Below are 24,098 nucleotides of genomic sequence, written 5' to 3'. Positions count from 1 at the left end.
TCACAAGGGACAGTCTACAATCCTTTTTACAGAGCCAGTAGACAAGAGATGGCCTACATGTCTCATACTTAGGTACTTCATCCTGAAGAAGTCAGAGCTACTCCTGATGAAAGCTTGACAGCTCTAAACTTGTCAGACGCCAAACCCGCTAAAAACTAAAGCTAAATTGTCATAGTTTGCCTCTTACCTTATTGATGATGGTGTTTTCAGGTGGCTGTGTCTGTCCTACACACTTATACAAATGCCTCTTGTGGATATTCTCTAGAATATGTCGAGATGCCGCTAGGTTGGGGTCGTCTGATTGCATGATTTCAAGAATCACATTATCAGTAAGCTTGGTGTAGGCAACCATGTCATCGACAGCCTCGGACATCTTGACAAGCTTTCTGTATAATGAGATTACAAATCATTTGATTAAATGCAAGCCAACATAAAAAGTGTGTTATTGAAGCGGATGTCAGCAAAAACCATGTTTGTGGTAGAGGTCGAGATGTACATGATGGGGTAAAGCTCATCCCCAAAATATTCTAGAAACAATGGTGCACCTGGATATAAGCCCAGTAGTAATATTAGGTTCATTATATCCACAATCAAGGCGGTTCTCCAACCACAAGTGTCACCTGCTTTTGCGATAACCTAACAAGTTGACCTCAAATTACCTTTGACTTCACAATGTGACCTTAAAAACCACCATCATAAGTTCCCATAGTGCAGTTATGACTTTAGTTTGGATGCAATTGGATTTAAACTTTTCATGTGAGGCAGACACCAAACAGATCTCGGCCTTTGAACTGTGGTGCTACTGTCGTATCCTTTGTGTCATTTGGCAAGACAAAAACACCAATGAATGGTTCCATGCCCAGATTGATCCAATAGAAAGACTCCTGACAACAGTGAGAAAACACATGCTACAGTACTTTGGTCACATAGCAAGAGGCAGTGCAGGAAATCTTGCTAGAACCCTGTTGCAAGGCAAAACACAAGGTAACCGAGGCAGAGGACGTCCATGCACATCTTGGGAATTAAACATCAAATCTTGGACGAGAATGACCACAACCTAATCCGCACAAGACAGAATGACACAAATGGAGGCTCATCACAAGAAAGGCTGCAACCAGTTGAACCTACCCCCCCCCCATTATGAGGATGGTACCTGAGTGAGTTGATTCTTCAGGCGACACAAAAATTTTATTTAATGACTTGAATAATATGCCACTTAATGCTGGATAATAACCACAGAAAGGGTGATTGGAGTGGAGTTAGAGGGAGTCAAGAGATCTGATGAGGATCCTTTATACTTAGGTGGTAGTCAAGCATCTAATCTCTCCATTAGCCGTTTTGTTACAATAGCAGTTGGATCATTATTTATTAATGGTTTAAAATCACATACATTGCAGCAAAACGCTGAATTGAAATACATAAAAACAACATAGCGTGTCAATTTTGTTATGTAAAAAGACTAAAAAGACAGTCACATTGGTTGTGCTGATTCATCACACTCTCGTAGATAGGTATAGCTTTCCTCTTGAATGGCCACATTGTAGTCCCCAGTTTTTGAACAACTGGGGGTGGTAAAAACTGGGGGTGGGGTGCTTATTTGCCAACAGGACAAGTGCCAAATTTGAGCCTTGGCTTTCTATATGTTGAGGTAAGTTTAAACTGTTCACACAACTTTAAAGAAAAAATTTGACTTAATCAAATTTTCGTCCGTCATCCGACGAGACTTTTTCAAGAGTGGTTGACTGGAGCGGGATTTTGGTCATGTGACTTAGATATGACGTCAGAGTCACATGACAGGATGACAGGTTGGTAGACGGCTGGTAGGTGGTGGCGGCCCCTGTCCTTATTGAGATCCGGGTTGTGAGCAGCAATGTATATGGATTCTTTCACCCCCCGTTGGAACCATCTTAACCGCGGTTTTAAGACTCAAACTGTGTGGATACAATCCATGATGTTTACAATGCATCGTGAAGTGAAGGTGGTTCCGGAATCTCGCTAGTTTTCGCTCCATGGCTTTCTATAGTTTGTGTTTTTACTTACCCTTTGGTACCGGATATCTTGAAGTGGTCATTTGCTTTCACTAGTGCTTCTACAATCCTACACAGAAAAAAGGAGATGATATTACTACATTAATTACAGCAAAACTAATTTAAGAGAATAAGTAGGGTCCATCATTCAATTGAAAACAATTCAATTAATTACAATATATGCTCAGGAGCATTGTTTACTCTCTTTGGGAATTGGGTGGGCCGAAGCACTTTTCCTAAATTGGGCCAATGTTGGCTCAAACAGTCCTCCAATTTGACTAACCGTAATACAGACTTGCAACTTTGTGTGTGCCAAATTTAATTTACACTTGGCCAAAATCGCAAAATATGACCTCTGAGTAAACACTGCTCAGGAGCTGGCACACGGTAGAAATTTTAAAACTAAGAGCACATACAATTCAATAAACAAGAAAGCAAGTGAGGAGATAACAAAATGGCTCATATGTGATGTGATTTCCTATATTCACATCATAATGAATATTACAGGTCTATGAAAATAATATGAAATTCACAATACCTTTTAGTGTCTGTGGTTTGCTAACCCAGATAAAAATTCTGGAATTATTACGTCAACATGGTCAAGGTGGCACATGCAGGAGAAAGGTTAATTTTTCACCAGGATTAATACTCTATGTGCTGAAACTTGCGAGGGATTTTAGATGCTTGTAAGATGAATTAAAATGCTTATTCTTTTTAAAGCAATATGTGGTTTATCATCATACTTATTAGGAGATAAAATTATTAGAGTTATGCAGACCTGCTAAACTCAGTATATGTGTACTTTGAAACAAATGTGGCACATAATCGATAATCGCCCCCCAAAATTTTTGGACGGGCAGTTTCTGGATCCTGGCTAATATCCTGTGAAAGGTGGTAGCGTGCATGGTATATGCACTTAAGTTATACTAATGGAATTCAAATATGTTCAAGTTCAGTTTTGTCAGAGATTTTGTCAAACAAATTGATGCACGAGTTATGGTGACACATCCAAGTGTAATAACCCAACAGTATACTTACATGCTGTCTATAATCTTGGTGACCTTGTGTTGATACGCTCTCCTGTGTAAGCTATTTCGTGTGTGGAACATATCATACAGGTTACCAACTTCCTGCAAAGAAAAACAAAACAAAACAAATTTGGTCACTGTCAGATATCCAGTTAGGAGCTTGTGAATATCAGAACCCTTTCATCCATATTTACCCCAGTAAAATCCCAAAATTAAAAAAAAAAAAAAAATTGTAGCAATTTTGAGCAAAATTTGTTGATTTTTGCCCCCTGAAATTCACTTTTTCCCTCCAATGCTCCATCCACATTTTTTCTGGTGCCACCATTGCAAGTAATGAAATCTTAAGAAATGGGATTTTATCTGGAGGATTAGGATCCCCCTCCATGTGTGCAATATTTTGCCTCCACTAATAGATGTATTACACCCCTGGGTATTACACTAACCTTGGTTCAGCTTATAATTGGCAAAAATTATTTGATTTTTGTTACTGCACGCATCAATAAAGTCCCAACTTACCCTAGCATGAATTCACATTTAGCGTGTGCAACATGTTACGCAAAGTGCACCTAGTGTAGATGCTGCACTCAACTGCGTGCACGCCATTCTAATGATTCTACATGTATATAAACCCACGATGTTATGAGGCTTCGCCAACTATAAGCTGAACAAAGTATAAGTGTAGTGTTTTTTTGTTTGGTGATGTATTTCACACTCACATTGGGAAGTGACAACGGTTGAAGCCAATAATATCATCATAGCCCTTACGGTTCTCAAGACAACTTGGTCAAAAGCGTTTAACACATACAAACATATACCCCGACAGACGGACACAAACACACCATAGTGACTACTACTAGCTGAACTTAGTTCAGGTAAGGGGCAAAAAGTAATTACAACAAATACATTACGATTCATTCTCTCATTTTATTAACAGTATCACAGACAATTTTAGTTACATAATATAATAGCCCAAAAAGAGCACCCATTGTCTCAAAACTTGGCTATGCCACTGCTGACAAATCTTTATTATATGATATTGCTCACAACAATGCTGTTTGTGTTTGGTTGTATATTTTCTGTATTTATCACAAAGTAAACATCCTGTGAATCAGTGAATTTATATGATGCATACATGACAGGGTTTCGAAATCATCTTTCCACCATTTGACTGCTAAATTAGGTTGATATCAAAGGCGCAAAATTGGTCTATTACAGTTGAAATCCCTACACTCCCTATATGGAAGACATGAGCTCACTCTCCCACACAGGGAATTTGAAATGGGGTCACCCATTCAGGTAACCCCATTTGAAATTTACACTCCAGGAGATTAAGGTCATGTCTTCAACAGGGGGTGTATGGATTTCAAAAGGAATAGCCCATTGCTAATTATGGCAGTTTCCTCCATTTTATTGTACATGTCAAACATGGCTGAAAATCTGCTATTGATTTGTTAATTATGCCTCCACAGATAAATATTTCTACAAAACAGTTTTGACAAAACTTGTCCACCCCAATTTGACCTTCAATTTGATCTGTCAGTACTATTAATTCAATTCTTATTTAAATGGTACTACAGTGGCAACTCATTAACACGAACCCTCTTAACATGAAGTTCCTGATAACAAGATGTATGTTTTACATTCCCAAGCATACATTTCACATGTTATTAGAACTGGATAACACAAACTCCTGATAACAAGAAATAAAATTTGTATTCCGCACAACTTTGTGTTAATGAGTTTCCACTATATATTAATTAGCTATGATCCCCTGATTGCCCTGAGTGGAATATCTTCTTGCCTACTCTTCCGTTTGCTACATAACTTACTGCTTGAAATGAATGATGCCAAAGTATACAGGAATGGATTAATGGAGGAATTGATTGGTAAGACAATTGTTGCTATCCAGGCATAGGCAACTGGGTCGACCTCTACCGCCCCAGCCTGGACCAGGATTGACAGAATGCATACTGGCATCCAGCAACAAAGATCTGTAAAGACTAGGAGAAAGACTTTCACAGCCATTCTGGTTTCCTCTTTTGAACTCACAGAACGGCCAGCATTCCTAGCTGTTTGCCTGGTGTTGATCAAAATGGCCAGATAACAATAACCTACAACAATAAAGCATGCCAGATTAAGGACTGTAAATATGGCAATTGAAAAGTACATAGCTGCCTTGCTTCCTGTACGTTTAATATTTAAATCTGTCGTATAAATTTTAATGTCGGTATCTCTACCGTCATATAGCACAGTTTCGTTAGAAGTGTAACCAATTTGTCTTGAAATGGGCAACCCTACACAAATTTCTGATATTGCATAGATATCAGGATTGCCTTGTGATAATGCAAAAGATGCAATGCTTATGCCTAATGCTAAAAGCCACAGCAGGGCAACCAAAGCACGGGCAATTTTAGTACCAATTCGTCGCCTACTGAATGTGTACTTCACCCCCAGAAACCTGTCAATAGTTAAAAATGTTATGAAGAAAGCTGATGCCTCACTGGATAATACAGAAAAGGAACCAGCTATTCTACAGAAGATACTAGATCTCCATGATTCAGAAAAGGATGGAAAATAGTATGTATAATACATGTCTGCTGAAACTAAAATGGTGAGATATATACCCATACAGAAATCAGATATTGACAAGTTTGTGATTAATAAATGCTGTACTATGTTACCTTTCTGCTTTTGCTTGTATTTAACATAACATGCCAAGATATTTCCAAGTATAGCAAGAGCACCTACAAACCATATAGCTATGCGTAGGCCATTATATGGCAACAAACGCTTGCATGTAAGGAATGGAGATGGCGCTTTGTCACATTTGCAATTTGTCAATGTAAAACAACAGGTAGACGGGTCACTAACAAATAAATCTACTGTTTCATTCAACCCTGCAAATGCATTTGGTTCAATCCACAAAAGTGGATTGTCTTGTAAGTCAAGTGTTTCCAAATGGAAGCAATCCAGGAACAGTTCAGCAGGAATGTGAGCCAAGTTATTTTCTGACAACACTAGATTTTGCAACTGGTTCAGGTTGTGAAAAATATCTTGTGGAAGGAACTGCAACTGATTGTGACTAATATAAAGATGTGTGAGTGCAGTTTGATTTTTAAATGTACCAGAATGTAATATGGAAATGTTGTTGTATGACAAAGACAGAAGTGTTACAATTTCAAATGAAGAGGAAGAGTAATTATTCAATCTACTGAATAATCCACTGAAGGTGCCAGGTGTTATCTTAGTAAGATGGTTTTCTGAAAGGAATAAAGCTCTTAAGCTTGTCAACTCACTGAATATACCAGGTGTCAGAACAGTAAGATCATTATTTGATAGTATTATCCCCTCCAAGCTTGTCAATCCGCTGAATGCACTGGGTGCCATCTCAGTAAGGTTGTTATTATTAAGGTGTAACCATTCCAAGCTTGTCAATTCACTGAATACACTGGATGCCACCTCAGTAAGATGATTATTATTAATGTTTAACATTATTAAGCTTGTCAATTCACTGAATATACTGGGTGCCATCTTAGTAAGATGATTATTTGACAGGTTTAAACCCCTCAAGCTTGTCAATTCACTGAATACACTAGGTGCCATTTCAGCAAGATGATTCTTTGATAGGTCTAACCCTCCAAGTTTATTAATCCACTGAATACATCTGCTGCCATCTCAGTGAGATGATTACCCTGTAGCAGTAGATACTTCAGAATGGTTAACCCATCAAAAGCTCCTTGCTGAATGTACTGGAGGCTGATATTGTTTAGATGTAGCCCAACTAACATATCACCAAACATTGAGAATGTTTTTGGTTTGACATCATGCAAAGTGGTGTCAGCCCAGCTCAAATAGCTCACATTGGATGGATATGGGATTGTACTCTCAGATATGTGTCCATTACTACAGTTGCTGGTTACTGTGGTGTTACTCAGGACACAGGTGCAGTCTATGGGACATTTGGTCTTACATTTTGTGCCAATAATATTAAGTTGTAAGAACTCATAACCATACCACCAATCAGCGATATTTTCCTGTTCACATGTGATGATTCTATATTCTTGACCCTCCTCTGCTATGGTTTTGTTACCATGCATCATAACAATTAGCAGCAGCACCATCCATGCAGAGATTTCACAGTAGCCATGCCAAGACATGATGAGATTAAGAGTCAGCCAAAGTAGAGTGATAAATATTACAATTGATTTGAACTCTTGAATCTTATCACACTTCCCTTCAGCTGAATGTGAAATTTTTGTGGAACTTAAATTTGTGTTTTTCACCCTCAACGCAGCTATTGTGAAAATTAAAATGAGCGAAAATGTTCTTTTGTGTAGAAGTCTATGTAAGAAAACTTACAATCGTTAATTTAAAAAGTAGTTCAAAATCGGCAAATCACAGAAAATTACACACAAAAAATATGGTAACCACTATTACAGTAGACCTCACAAAAGTCTCAATTCTTCATCCACTTCAGTGTGTATCACCACTGATATTCAAAATAATGTTTGAATTTGACACAGCATGGATTTATTGGTCAAAGTAGAGCTCACAACATCCAGAATACTAAGTCAATTTCACCTCTCCTCGGCTCCTCTCACAAAAATGGTTGAATGTGTGCATCAAAATTGATCCCCTCACAATAATGTTAAATTTGACACAGCGGTGTGTGCGTTTGTTAGTCTAAGGAAATCACAAAATCCAGAATATTAAGTCAACTTCACCTCTCCTACACTATGACACTGTCTCTCTCACAAAAGTGGTTGAATGCAATACAGGGGTGCAGGGTTTACATTAACGCACAAAACACACTTTGCAGACCCCTTCAAATCCAAAGTTCAAAGTCCAATGCGTACAAAATCTTGAAAACATACGTGTTCAAATGTTACAAGATTTGAATATAAATACCCAATATTGTTAAAAACGTTTTATAAAATAAAAATACCCCTTGGCCAATGTTTTGGACACCTTCAGCGGAAAAATTCACAATTGAAAGGGTCCAAAAAATTTGAAAATACCCCTTCAGCAAAATGCTTAAAGAAAACCCTGCAGGCGTGTACTGTGTAGCCGTCTAAACACTGGTCAAAGTAGATATCACAACACTCAATTCTTCATCTGCCTCCTGTGTGTATCGACATCAATCCTCTCGCAATAATATGAATTTGACACAACGGTGTGCATTTAATCACAAAATCACATAAGTAAATCACAAATCCAGAATATTAAGCCAACTTCGATTCTTCCACACAACGACGCTGCTCCTCTCACTAAAATGGATGCAATAGGTTTGGTGGTCAGAACATTGGTCAAATTAGATATCACGACATTTACAATACTACGTCTTCACTTGCTTCTTGCATGTAGCAATACTGCTCATCACCCGATTACGACCGAATATGAAACACACGGGTGTGGCAATCACTGCTTGCATAGTATACTCTGTCCATGGTTGATGTATGAAGTAATTCCACACAAGCTTTCATAATGTATTCACCATGTCACTGTAACATGTTTCTATCACTGAGCATGTGCAATATTACGTACATGTAATATATGAAGAAGGCAATCTGTTAAGAACTGCCACTCATTTAATAACAGTTTATTCTATGTCACACATCAGACAGGGAAGCTTATAGCAATGGTATTATATTACCATTAAATATCGGTTAACAGGATGTAGAGAAACAAGGGATACATCTCATAAATAACTGGAGGGGATATGGCCATGAAAGTGATCCTTTTGTTTATGCCAAAATATGATAACATTATTGAGTTACACTATCATCAATATAAAAGCTGACATTGTATACAAGTCCTGTCATGAGAAGTTGGTAATAATTTATTGCCTACTGCCAATTTTCAATCAGTGGCTATCAGCACAGTTGCATGCAAGGTACAATGATATACAAGGTAATATTTTGTGAGAGAATTGAACAAATTAATAGTAACACTATCCATTTATTATATGCCTTGTAACTTGTGGGACCAAAACTTGCTACAGCTTGCCCACTCTGAAGTACAAAGTGACAACGCGCGCGAAACAGTGCGCAGTGCTGCGTCTCTGCTGCAGGTGTGCGTGCCTTCAAAGTCGACACAATGTGTCCGTCCGCGTCGGTACTTTGTACTTCAGAGTAGACTGACTGTACTGCTCAATCATCTGAGGCCATAACAGAATAACAAAGTTCTAAAATTGCACAATTAATATGAATCTTGATAAATTTTAGGGTGTTCTGGTCGATAAATCCCTGACAATCCTTGTAAAATTGTAATTTACACTAAAATTTATGTGGAAGAACAGCAACCATTTTCATTATGAGTTGATTTGACTACACACAGCAGACCAGGTGGTGTATAGCAATATCATAATATTAAGGGGGTACTACACCCCTGGTCAATTTTGTGCCTATTTTTGCATCTTTCTCATAAATTATAGCACATTGGTGACAGGTAAGATATGTATATTATAGGGGCAATGACTACAACTACTGTACTGGAAATTCAGCAACTCAAAGCAAGTAGTTATTGATTTATTGATCAAATATTGGTTTTCCCTCATTTTTGACTGTAACTCCACAAATGTTGTCTGTGATGAAATAAAATTTCCAGTGCAGTAGTTGTAGTCCTTGCCCCTATATAATATACATATCTTACTTTTTTGAGAAAAATGCAAAAATAGGCACAAAATTGGGCAGGGGTGTAGTACCCCCTTAAGATAATATCATCTTACATGGTGTAAAGAAGCAACAACATAAAGTTTAAATTGGATTAGTTTGAGTGAATATGTGCATGACATTGATCCCTTGTTTTTGCAACACAATCAATTACTTTCATGGCATAAAGTTACACCCATCATCAACAAAAAAGTTGAAATTGTATACAAGTCCTGTCAAGGGAAGCAATTTGGTAATAATTTATTGCCAACTGCCAATTTTTAATTGGTAGTTAGCAGCAAAGTTGCATGTAATGCCCCTGTCACACATTGCATGATTGGCCCTACTTACAAGAAACGCATGGTATTTTAGTAAATCTGTTGTTGTTCATCATTGCACGTTTTTTGTCCTGTAATCATCTGCCAAATCCATTTCATGTTAGGTGATGTTCGTAAGTCTGTCTGCAAGTTTTGTGCATGCACAAAACTTGAAACGGAGTGTTCCGAATACACATGTTCAGTAGTTGTCTGATGTGTGTACATATTGTCCTGTATATTTCGTGAGTTTGTTCCTTATTCTTTCATTTATATGTTGCGCAGGTCTTCGGGAGGGTTAGTTGGTGCTGGCGATGGATGCATTACTGGCGAACATGGGACAGATTCGCCAGTCATTTGCCGGACATTGCACAAATACATATCGGACATACAGGACGCCTGGAGCATTTTTACTGGCAACAACACATAGAGACACAACCGGAAATTGGACGAAACAGCCATGTTCATTGCAAATATGTTCCTGTGAGGCCCCTACCCCAAATCTTCTGCCGGACTGGTTGTTTCGCCACAGGATAAAATATTTTTTGTATACGGTGATGTGACAGAGGCAGAAGGTACAATGATATTAACAAGATAATACTTTGATAGCCCTGTCATGAAAAATAATTTGATAATAATTTATTCTCTACTCCCAATTGGTAATCAGCAAAGATGCATGTAATGGTACAATGCACTGTTCCAGTTGAAATCCATACACACTCTATGGAAGACATGACCATATATCTCCCACACAGGGAGTGTAGACTTCAAATGGATCACCCATTCAGGTAAGCCTTTTTGAAATGCACACTCCTGTGTCAAAGATTAAGGTGAAAGATTAAGGTCATGTCGTAATATACCTTTTTTACACACTTGGAAATAAGCATTTTGGGACCAGAGCTACTGCTTTTTTTTGCATATGTATATGCAAATAACCTGGAAGTATATAGCAAAAGAGTTGATAATACTCTGTCATCCTACCAAGTTAAGTTATAAGAATCGGTTATTGCGTGTAGGCTGCATGCAGTTGTTAATGGAATTGCAGGCAAAATATGCAAATAATCGCATTAATATTCATATGCAAATAACATATAAACACAAAAAATACAGCACACAAAGTCACCATACTCTATCACCCTACCAAGTTAGAAGTTAATTGGTTATTTGCGTGTTAGGCTGAACCGATAATGCACCCGATACATGCGTCATCAGAAAAATATTTTGAATATAATTTTTTTAAACAAATTTTAATTTTTTAGTTGCAGATTTGGAGAGTCTCTAGACCTAAAGCCACTTGCTAGGATCATTCTTGGTTGATTTAAAACAAATTACAATTTAGCAAAGTTATAATTTGTATTCACTTCATAATCTATTAAAGGTAAGAAATGCATACAAAATCAATGTATTTCAATCTGCAGATTGTTTTGCTCAACTTACAGTGAAATAATACCATGGTGATTCAATTTCCCAAAGTGCTAGTTGTCACATCAAGCTACTCCCTCAGTCTAATCATGGATATCTACTATTTCCATGGTCTAATGTTCTTATTAAACTTAATATGCTTGTTTACGTTTCATTGTTGTAAAAGCTTAAACATAATAAGATTAATTATATTTTCTTGTTGTAAAAACATAAACATAATAGGTCGTTTACGTTTCGTTGTTGCGAAGCTTAAACATGATATGCTTGCTTATCATTGTCGCAAAGCCTAAACCTGATTTGATCAATTGCATTTTCTTGTCGTAAAAAATTAAACATGATATGCTTGCTTACGTTTCATGTTGCAAAACTTAAACATAATATGCTTGTTTATGTTTCATTGTTGCAAAACCTAAACATGATATGATTGATTGGGTTTTCTTGTCGTAAAAACTTAAACATGATATGCTTGCTTATGCTAGGTTGTCGTAAAGCTTAAACATGATATTCTTGCTTACGTTCCATTGTCGCAAAGCCTAAACATGAAATGATTGATTGTGTTTTCTTGTGTTCAGAGCTTAAACATAATATGCTTGCTTATGTTTCATTGCCCTAGATATTGTAAAAGGTTATCTATCCGTGTTATCTTGTATGACTACAATAAAGTTTGTTTGACAAAAGTTCTAAGCAAATTGTTTTATACTTACCATAACTTTAAATTTTTATCACAAATAATTCAATTATACTTTGATCAGCTCGTAATAGGTGGGCATTATTCAGTTTTTTTACTGAGGGAGTCAATAAAGTCCCAATTTATGCCCACGTAAATACGCAAAAGCGCTTGCCAGTGCACACAATATGCCAAGCGCGGTTCACGCAAGTGCCGCCCCCAGGTGCGTATGCACCATTCTCTATCAATCCGCGATGTTATGAGTCCTGTACGCCTTCTATTATCCTACTGAAATAATTGAACTTTGATGATTTATGTTGGTATTTTTATAGACCATTAACATCCCATGGGAAATACTGCTAACTTAGATAATGGAAGATATAAATAATTGTGAGAAATTTGGCTGCTCTTCCACGGAAATAAACATTCAGAGCTGCCACAGCGTTTCACTAGAAAACCTGAAAAAAAGTTTGTGCATTCAGGCAAAATGGCTGAAAATATTTAAAAACATGGAAATTAGGACTCACAAACCTGAATTCAGGCAAAAACCTGAAGGTAGTATGAAACATGTTATCCAGTCCTGTTGATAAAACTGTGTATTTATAAATAGTCACTCAAATTAGTTTATGCCCCAAAATAATAAATACCAACCTTATCTCTGGAGCAGATCTGTTTCTTTCCTTCTACCTCGATAATCCTAGCAAACTTCATGAATCTATGACAGTCAAAGTTGTTAGAGATGCCCAGGTTATGACAATCACGTGCAAAGTAATCCCACTTGTCAACATCGATGCCGTTGCGTTTGTTGGCGACTATCTCATATAAGAAACTTTTATCCTTGCTACGACCTTTGTACACCTGCAAGTTGACATCAACATTTAAAGAAATAAAAATAACAATTGCTTTTAGTGTTTTGATCACTTTTAATTACGCAAATATGGAATAATGATAAGGGTGTTTATGTAACTCTTCTAAAAGAATGCAGTGTTTTAAATCGAGTGCATAATGCATGTGTACACTAGTCGAGCCAACACTAGCAATTTGGAGCGGCACTCAATGAAATACGCAATGACGTCACTGCCACATCAGGGTGGAGAATGGTTTATAAGAAATATATCTCAGTCCTTAAATTTTACTAAAACTATACGAAAAGTATAAACCTTTTTTCAGACACCAAAATCTCAATTTGATGGCGTGAAGTGGGGGATGAGGCTGTCAATTAGGTGTTAGAAGACCCACCTTTAAAGAGTTACTTCTGATCAAAAATCCTCATGTCAAAAAAATATAAGTGACATCGCCCATTACTCAGCAGTCAAGTTAAGCTCAATTGATAAGGCATTCGACTATGGTGCGAGAGGTTGCAGGTTTGAACCCTGATGGTGCCTAGTACGCTCTCGTGGAAAAATTTAGTTCGCTTGAAATTCTCTTGGACAAGGAACTTACTGCTAATTGTCTCATTGTAACCCGTACGAAACTAGGGGAGCTGATCCTGGTTGCGAAGGTTATTTGTGGAATGTCTAGGGTGTGCGCTCTTGAAGCAGCAAAGTCCCTGTTTTGTTGTTAAATGATTTATGGATTGATGCGAGGCCATAGTGGTTAGCGACAACCTGTAAAGTGTGCTTAGGCTTGTGGATTAACGTCTAGGCATTGTGCCTGTGCGTAGCGCACTATAAATCACTGCGCTTTTTTTTTTTAAACTCACCTTTTTATTACTTTCTAGTGGCCCAGCAATCTGTTCCTTGATGAAGATGAGATCAGTTTCATTGAGTCCAAAGCTTTCAAACACCTCCTTCAGGTCATTAGCTTCTATCATGTATTCAAACATCTTCACTGAGGCCTGCTCATGCTGTGTGGAGGAAAACAAGATGCCATTATTACACAGGAGTAAATATAACATATTTATGACCTCACACAAGTAAATGAGGCACAGCGTCACCATCCCAATACCTTCGTGTACAGCACGGTATGGCGATTTTGCTCCGCTGTGGTTGAATAGTTTTGAGATAAAAGGACAAGCACTCCAGGCAAAGTATAACACACCACCTGTACCTGTACGAACACCACCGGTACGATAGATACATAATTTTTCTTTTCCACTACGCATATATGCATGCTCTGCTGTGATCTGCATATGCTCATTACCCTTTTTATGTTTCTAACACAAGCAAATTTAATTTTTTTGCCAGTTTATGTTTTCATGTGCAAGCCTTTAAATAGTCTTGTTCAAATGAAAAAAATAATGAAATATATTCAAGGATTTGAGATTTTATCATATCAATAGTAAACACACCAGCTAGCATAGGCCTGTAGCACAGGAGCATGGTTTGGTCACACAATTCATATCAATCCAATTATAGGTGCTTCAGAAATGCGAGTCGATTCAGACTATTCATTGAGATATCAATTCTATATAGAGAAGCTTTATTGTCCGACATTCTACAAAAGAATAATCAATCTTCCATGAATATTTTGAAGGACAACTCAAACAGCTAAATTAATAGACTGGCCCACAGTCTCGGTTCGGTTCCATCTCTGGATAATGTAACAATAAATAATTACATAATGCCCTATGAAAAAAATGCCAAAGTCCTGTAACCCCCCCCCCCTAGTTTTCTCAATGCCAAAACCCATTCCTCTTCATCCACAAATCGACGCCACTGAATACACACACAGTCAACCATGCAGCAATATAGAAACATACTCGTACTAGTGAACGTGAAAGTCCATTGAGCGCTGATTCCTCGACTGGACCAATCTGTTTGAGATCTCCCTTCTAAATAATCGTTCAACGAAGCCCGGTGATTCCGATGTCAATTACGAAAGCCCCGCCCCAGTTTCAATTCAAATATGGTAGCACAGATCTATGCCGCGGGATGTGACGCAAGATCGGATGGGACACTTGTCAACAACTGAGAGGTATTGAGCTCAACTGGCACACGTCTGATAGACCCATGGTATGCGCAATAATAAAAGGCAACCACTCGACTCGGACTTTGCATCTATTATCGCGTGCAGTTTGCAAATGTTTGCACATTATTTAGCTAGGGAAGCCTCTTCAAATATCCTCGCGCTGCCAAGCTGCATTGACTGGTCAGATACAATATCGTTGTTTTAGTCGCTTACACAAACGTTAATGTAGTGAGAACATGGACGTGGTATATAGAAAGATTGTGTGACCAAGGATCGGTACTGGGAACTGGAAGGCGTATTGCCTACAGATTGGAAGGGTCCGTGTATTGGGTTGATTTTTAATGTTATATAGTCTATAGTACTAGTCATTACCCATGGACCCGAGGGAGGGTCTACTAAATTAATAACATGATCGCTAAGCTATAGCGATTAGTTTTTAGCTGGGGTTTTTAGCCAATGAGATACCAATACCAATCGCTTACTGCGCTGAGTTATTTTGTGACTCTCGGCAACTGGCATAGCATTATAGACCGGTTCGTTTCCTGCCTATACAAAATAATTATTTGCCTAGTGAAGACGGTGTGTGAGGTAGATGTAGTTTTGATACTGATTTGTGGGAATAAATGTCGTAATTAGTGAATTTAAAAATAATGCATAGAGATGATTTTCATACCTATTTTTCAGTCCTAATTTATGAATCAAAGAAAATAAAGAACAAATATATGCATATGTGTGGGTGTAGACATTTATTGCTGATTCTGTTTAAATGGGTCTCTGCAGCTCAACAGAGGTTGATGACCTTTAAATGATGTGTGTACATTGTATAATGGCTGCTGATTTTATATGGGAAAACAGTTTCTAATTGGGTTTGTTATCAAAATATTCTGAAATTAATGCAGAATTGGGTTATTAATAACTCACTTTTGACCACTTTCTATATAAGTGGTTCATTCATAATATAATAAAACATGGCTGTTTTTACTTGCATACAGCTAAAAAATCCCCAAAACACAAAATCTGCGGCAGTCAGGCTGTCACATTTTAATTTTTATAAGCGTAGTTAAATAGGTAAAAAAAAATCAATTTATGAATCAATCAATCATATCAACAAATGTATCAATCAATTCTATCACCAAACATACCTTCCAACGCAAGTTTGGTCTTACTACTGGTATGAATAAATCATCAAACAAATGTGAAAATGGTCCATGCCCTGTAAAATGACAAAATTAATTTTATATATTGTTACCATTATATCTAGGTTCCAAAGACCACAGAACTGCAAGCACAAGCTCATCAATTCAAGAAATATTATACCAAGTTAACAATTTATGCTCTTACCCAGACAATCAGTGTTAGTTGTGTCATTGATGTTTACATCAAATTAACTTGAAGATATGATCAAGTCCGATAACCCATGGTGTAGAAAACTACTAAATTTCATGACACAATCTGATCTAATCCAATCAGACCAATGTCAGTGCATAATAAAATGTGACATTATCAAGGGGAATGAGTCACATGACGACCCTGGTCAAAAATTAGTTTTACATGTTTCTGAACAGGACATTTAGAGCTTTTAGACACCGAAAATGCCATGTTGATATGACTTTTCTTTGTTAAGTTTGTTAAGATTTATCAATTTTTGAAAACAATAAAAAAAAAACCAATATTAACACTTTCTTTGCCAATATCTCAAAATCAAAATTATCACAAATTGAGATGTAGGCAAAAATAAGAAGCAAAAACAATTACATACACACGAAAATGGCGCATGAAATGTTTGTAACTTTGCAACCAAGTATACCAGAGACTTATAAATATCAACACAAGTAAGTTCAGAATAGAGACCGAAATTCTCCGTTTTGTAAACATTAAATTCCATGTTGTTTTCCGTTTTCTAAAAATAACCACCAGCAATGTTTCTATCTAGAAACACACAGTATCCAACATGGCGATGCACATGTACACCTCGCAAAATGGGTGATTTTGCCAATAAAAAGTCATGAAACTGCAAATATATGGCCCCTAAAGCCTAAAGTACTGATAAATTTGAAGTAATTTTTAGAGAAATATTTAATCGATTTGTGCATTCTGTTGAATGTACATGGGACATTAGACCCAAATAAGCTTAAATTTTGCCTGTTGTTGCAAAGTCCATTTTCCGTTTTCTACTTAGAATTCAGTGGAGAACTTTGGGCTCTTGCTTAGGTACTGAGCAAATTAGTAATGGTAATAACTCAATCATGTCACATATTACTGACAGTTGAGTCTCAAATTTTTTCTGATATTCGAGTCCTAAACCAAGACAGAAGAGTAACTCACCGAGATCATGACATAGTCCAGCTATCTGCACACATAACACATCATTGTCAGTGATGTCCAATTCTGGTTGTCTATGCTTCAAGGTCTTAGCTAGTAATCCTGCTAGATGACTTACACTGCAATGAAGCAAATTAATCAAACATGATCAGTGAAAACTGTGATATATTGCAGGTTGGGCCAGCAATCGTAAAGCATTTCCATCAGTGTTAGACCAGCATGTCCATCAGTGTTGGACCAGCATTTCCATCAGCGTTAGACCAGCATGTCCATCAGTGTTGGACCAGCATGTCCATCAGTGTTGGGCCAGCATGTCCACCCGTGTCTTATCTAGCCTCTTGAACATCCATCAAATTTAAGGATCTGAATGGGCACAGCAACATTTTTTTAGGACAACTTGATAATTGCCTTGGATTTTCAATGAAAAGGCAAAGCGGCAGAGCCTTAATTTATATGATGTTCCTGGTCCCACATGTGGTCACGTACAACTCAATTTTGACAAAAGTGTTAGTTATGCCCTTTTTTGCCATGGGAGGGCAGAAATCACAACATAACTATAAACCACATTTACCCCAGAGAGTATTCAAATCTATTGTGTGCTGCCCCAGGGAAGACAAAATAACTGCATCCTAGCTGCTTGTTGGAAAATAGCCTCTGAAACCGAGGTGCCCTCAACACTCATAAACAATACTACAAACCACACTTACCCTATAGGGAGTGTTCAAATCTGTGTGCTGCCCTAGGGAATACAAAATAACTGCATCCAAGTTGCTTGATGTAACACAGCCTCTGAAACTGAGGTGCCCTCAACACCCATATACAATACTATAAACCACACTTACCCTAGAGAGTGTTCAAATCTATTGTGTGCTGCCCCAGGGAATACAAAATAACTGCATCCTTGTTGCTTGATGTAACATAGCCTCTGAAACTGAGGTACCCTCAACACCCATATACAATACTATAAACCACACTTACCCTAGGGAGTGTTCAAATCTATTGTGTGCTGCCCCAGGGAATACAAAATAACTGCATCCAAGTTGCTTGATGTAACACAGCCTCTGAAACTGAGGTGCCCTAAACACCCATATACAATACTATAAACCACACTTACCCTACCTAGAGAGTGTTCAAATCTATTGTGTGCTGCCCCAGGGAAGACAAAATAACTGCATCCAAGTTGCTTGATGTAGCGTAGCCTCTGAAACTGAGGTGCCCTCAACACCCATATACAATACTATAAACCACACGTACCCTAGAGAGTGTTCAAATCTATTGTGTGCTGCCCCAGGGAATACAAAATAACTGCATCCTTGTTGCTTGATGTAACACAGCCTCTGAAACTGAGGTGCCCTAAACACCCATATACAATACTATAAACCACACTTACCCTACCTAGAGAGTGTTCAAATCTATTGTGTGCTGCCCCAGGGAAGACAAAATAACTGCATCCAAGTTGCTTGATGTAGCGTAGCCTCTGAAACTGAGGTGCCCTCAACACCCATATACAATACTATAAACCACACGTACCCTAGAGAGTGTTCAAATCTATTGTGTGCTGCCCCAGGGAATACAAAATAACTGCATCCAAGTTGCTTGATGTAACACAGCCTCTGAAACTGAGGTGCCCTCAACACCCATATACAATACTATAAACCACACGTACCCTAGAGAGTGTTCAAATCTATTGTGTGCTGCCCCAGGGAATACAAAATAACTGCATCCAAGTTGCTTGATGTAACACAGCCTCTGAAACTGAGGTACCCTCAACACCCATATACAATACTATAAACCACACGTACCCTAGAGAGTGTTCAAATCTATTGTGTGCTGCCTCCAAGTTGCTTGATGTAACATATCCTCTGAAACTGAGGTGCCCTCAACACCAATACACAATACTATAAACCACACTTACCCTAGAGAGTGTTCAAATCTATTATGTGCTGCCCCAGGGAATACAAAATAACTGCATCCTAGTTGCTTGATGTAGCGTAGTCTTTGAAATTGTGGTGTGTCTAATACCTTCACAAGGAGTGGGTGGACTTCTATGTGACCATGGATTGGATCATTAAATACCTAAACCAAAGAAAAGAAATAAGATATTATTATATCATGATTACAGTGACTTAAGCCGTGTGATAGTTTTTGCTGTGTGATAGTTTTTATTATATCACTCATACATAAATTCTAGACAGTTCATTGGTTGATTACCATTTGCCATTTTTACTATCACCCTCTCCGTGTGATAGTCTTTACCATCATAGTGCTCTGCCGTAGTGCGCCTGCGCCAAGCCGTGCACTGACTCTTGGACTCGCCGATTTAGTTATGGGGTGGGTCCCAAAATGCGAAGTATATCACCGCAAAACATGGTGTTATGTTGATGAAAAAATGTATTTCCTACCTTAAATAGTATTTTAGTAATAGAATTTATGCATGAGTGATATAAAACAAATATTAACTGTCTAAATTCGTGTAATGGTCGAAATATAATCACTCGGTGAAAGATGTATTGTTCCATTTCACTCGCCGTTCCGGCTCGCGGAATGGAACAATCCATCTTTCACCTCGTGATTATATTTCACCATCACACTCATAGACAGTTAATATTTGTATACTATCACATGGCATGAAAAGAAACCATGTGATATCATGATATAAAACAAATATTACATGGCAATATTATTCACTCGCCTACGCCTCATGAAATAGAAAAGTCAAAATTTGACCTCATGATATATTTTGTACTATCACACTCCATAGGCATGTAATATTTGTATAATAACGTTAAAAATACAATGGCAACATTTTTGCATTGACCCTAGTATCCAAGTATAGAAGACATTAGGTTTTAACTGTATTCTACAGTTGCCTTTCCGCATGCATGTGTGCCAACAAACAGCCCTTGTAGGCATATGTGTATGTTTTGCGTGATTAAGTTGAAGAGCAGAAGAGCAGTGATGTTATTATCCACAGGCCTTCTGTTCAATACAGTTGAAGGCCTATAGATAATATCATCACTGCTTTTCTCCATCGGACTCATTAGCTCAGTTGGTAGCGCATCGGTCTCATGATCCGAAGGTCCTAAGTTCAAATCCTGCATGGTCAGTGATTTTTTCACTGGCTCTCATTTATGTATGTGGATACTTGCGTTAAAACCTTATAATATATTTCCCACATAGTTCAACTTTATTCTCTGTATGAGATTTCTACTATTCTGTGTGAATACTGTGTTGTTGAAAAGCTCATAACGTATTTACCATAATTTGTTAAAACCAAATGTTTAAAAAATGCTGAAATTTCCATGCAATCTTGTGTAAGGAAGCTTACCACGAATCACGATCATAGTTCCTAAGCATATAGTTTGTCATTTCAGCATGATTTTTAAGCTTATCTAACAATTTTTTGGGAAATTATTGTTATAAAAAAGATCTCTAATAAACGCCCCTTTTAATAGAGTAAATACGGTATATAGCAATGCTTGATAAAATCCTTGGTTGTAACTCATAGTGAAGTACGACGTCTAAGTAACTGTAAAAGTGGAAATTTTCGCTGTACATTTATTTGTGCACTTTTCACATTCCAAGCTGCTACTGTGAAAATAATAATGCTTGAATGTATTCCTTTTGTGTATAGGTCAATAAGGAAATTTATCTTCACCAATTTAAATACAAAGGAAACAGTTCACAATTTGCAAAACATGAAAATTTATTCACACATTTTTACAGTAGATATATCCTACAATACCGTAAACGTTCACCTAATGGCGCACCTGGGCTCCTTTGCCTTGGAGTAGATTTCATGTACAAATAGAGGGCCCCCTCCTCTAAAAATCCCAACAAGAATTAAGGGTATGTACCCTTATTTGCTGGTGGGATTTTTATGGGAGGGCACTTTTAGTTTGTGTCTAAAATTCCAGTTAGGTCAAGGGAGTCCATAGCGCCATTAGGCGAATGTTTACGGTATTTCGTTGACTAACAGTGGAAACTCTTGAATACAAAATTTGTGGGGCCACAAAATTTAGTTTGTCTTATCAGGATTTTGTCTAAATCCATCACATATTACATAGGAATTCAGTGCCAGGGACCTGAAAATCAAGCTTGTCTTATCAGGTTTTTTGTATTATCAGAGCTTGTATTAATGAATTTCCACTGTATTCAAGTTTAATTTTAAATGTAGTGACTCCACCAAGAGATAAGTGGAGGAATATGGACTCTGTTATCATTAGCATTCACTTCAAAGTTTTCTCTGCAACATATTTTGTATTTGTCCTGCACATACACCACTATGTATTATCAAAAGATTAATTGAGATAGTGATCCTAGCATGGGTCCAAAGGAAATTCACGACTTGATGGTTCATATGATATGCCACAAAATATTTTTTGAAACATTAAGGGATCTAGAATGAGCGTTTATTGCGTTTCGACAGTATTAATTGTGGGACATGAGAGCACCCAGACCTATCGAATTGCATTCTGAATACTGAAGCATGTCTTTCTGATATCAAATAATTTTCATTTTTGAAAATCACGATATAATACAAATTTTATGACAAATTATAAAAATTTGATATTTTTCAAATTTTTGATATATAACAGTCCTCGAAGTAAATTATATAAATCTAATGATTATATTCTTAAAGTGTATGTAGCAGGGAGGAAAAGCCGACGGTCAATTGAAAATTTTGACCTTTCATATTGAAGATATGGATTTTTTTCCCAAAAAGACCTAATTTTTTTTGGTGTTTTTGGAAAAAAATCCATATCTTCAATACGAAAGGTCCAAATTTTCAAATGATCGTCGGCTTTTCATCCCACATACACACTTTAAGTATAAATCATCAGATTTATAAAGTTTACCGAGTACTGTTAAATATCAAAAATATCAATTTTAATGATTTGCCATAAAATGTGTATTAAATTGCGAATTTCAAAAATCAAAATTATTTGATATCAGAATGACATTCTTCATATTCAGAATGCAATTCGATATGTCTGATGTGCTCTGATGTCCCAAAATAAATACTGTCCAAACGTTCATACCCCATCCCTTAAAAATGGGCAATATGGTCACCATAAAACAAAACTTTTTGAGTGAAAATAATAAAAAAGTAAAAATAAACATATGTACCTTTAATCCATGCATGATGTCATGCAGCATTGGGCATAGCTGGTATCGTGCAGCAAAACGCTACTCAATTTTGATCTCAATTTTGGAAATGTGTAACAATTTTATGCCATAGACCTAAGTGTGCAAATGTAACCAAAATCAAGTAGTGCAAGCTGATAATGCTATGCTGGTGTCATGACACTAACATAAAAGGTTCTATTATATCCCAATGGTTGAGATCAACTCAAAGGAAAACCCAAACCTACCTTCATCCTGTCAAAGACATCCAAACCTTTCTGCAAGTCTCTCCTCTGCCTGAGTGGTTTTATTGCTTGTAAGATCTGAAGTCTTCTACCCATTGTTCTGTGAAATTAATAACAACAGGAAATGAAGAATTCAATTAGGTATTTACTTTTCCTCACTGTCAGTTGATTAGTAAAGCCAACAAAAACATGTTTATTTCCTGTACCCAGCCTGTCCACATTCATTTTGGGGAACAATTTTACCACATTTCATTTTTTTCTTGAGAAATCTAAAACAATTCATTTATATGCAAAAAATGCCCAAGATAATTAACAATAATATGTTTTCAAGTTTGTTGCAATTGATTTGACAATAAATATTACCATTTATCCTGACACACACCCCGACCAGGCTGTCAACTTTTTGGAATTGCTCGACTACAATTATTCATTTTGACCCATTACTTGAGCCCGGGTGCTTGAAACTCTAAAAAAGGGGCTTGGGAAAAGAATGCATCTAATATCTTTTTTTTTGTTGACAAATGCTCAGGATTTCCTTTGAACAACTAAAATATCACTCGAGTATTTCTTCCACTACAGTCTTTAATATTATTGCAGATTTTATCAATAAGAATATTTTTTCGTCTCAATTCATATAATATTAACTAAGTACTTCCTAGAGCAATTTTTTGATTGATCAGCTGATGAGAAACAACACAGGATGTTGATCAAAAAACAACGTTATTGTAATTACATTGAAATTAAGTCAGCGACCCTACTGAAGTCTGTCCAAAGTCAGAAATAATTAAAGTTAGAAATTATTAAAAAAAATAATAATAATTTGGCAAGATTTTCAGAATCTTCTTCTGTCATGTCCTTGTGACGTTGTGTTTTTTTACATTTTAAGGTGTAAAATGACCAAAAACAAACCTTCCAAACAGTTGTTACTAATATTAGTTCCAGGGTTGAAGCTAGCAGAAATTGAGTGCTGGGCATCATTTGAGAGAATTTGCTTGATTTAGCTAGAGATGTCAACAAAAGTGGACACTTTAAGGCCAGAGTAATGGAAGACACATTCGTCCACGACCGAATTTGAGATTTTTTGATATTTATCAACACTAAGATGTATTCTTTCACTTGAAACTGATAAAATACAACTTGCTAATATTTATTCGTATTTTTGCTTGATTTATTTCACTCTTTTCAACTCTAAAAAGTCACATGGCTCAAGACAGCTTAGTAAATTGGCGGGAAATAATGAGTCAGAAATGCGCGAATGCAAAATATTGTGATTACGCACGCGATTCGCGTCGGCGTGACGCTGGCGCAACTCTGCGCGTATGTCCAACGCAGTCAAGGCGCGATTCGGTATGTTGTTAACGCCAGCAAATATGGCGTAAACAAAAC

The 24,098-nt window shown here is 37.1% G+C and overlaps 1 protein-coding gene across 1 annotated transcript in view; it reads right to left on the bottom strand.

Annotated features, from left to right (window-relative positions):
- Positions 1-24,098, bottom strand: part of LOC140136229 (deoxynucleoside triphosphate triphosphohydrolase SAMHD1-like) — a 35,513-nt gene that overhangs the window by 5,572 nt on the left and 5,843 nt on the right. The window contains exons 4-12 of the mRNA XM_072157951.1: positions 22,716-22,812; positions 19,256-19,416; positions 17,344-17,459; positions 16,161-16,231; positions 13,811-13,954; positions 12,760-12,966; positions 3,066-3,157; positions 2,041-2,097; positions 188-386 (exon numbers count right to left, since the gene is read on the bottom strand). Of these exons, the coding sequence (XP_072014052.1) occupies positions 188-386; positions 2,041-2,097; positions 3,066-3,157; positions 12,760-12,966; positions 13,811-13,954; positions 16,161-16,231; positions 17,344-17,459; positions 19,256-19,416; positions 22,716-22,812 (1,144 nt within the window). The remainder of the gene's footprint in view (positions 1-187; positions 387-2,040; positions 2,098-3,065; positions 3,158-12,759; positions 12,967-13,810; positions 13,955-16,160; positions 16,232-17,343; positions 17,460-19,255; positions 19,417-22,715; positions 22,813-24,098) is intronic.

The sequence above is a fragment of the Amphiura filiformis genome, chromosome 16, assembly GCF_039555335.1.
Source record: "Amphiura filiformis chromosome 16, Afil_fr2py, whole genome shotgun sequence".
NCBI classification, from domain to species: Eukaryota; Metazoa; Echinodermata; class Ophiuroidea; order Amphilepidida; family Amphiuridae; genus Amphiura; species Amphiura filiformis.
This window is presented reverse-complemented; position numbering and strand designations above follow the sequence as displayed.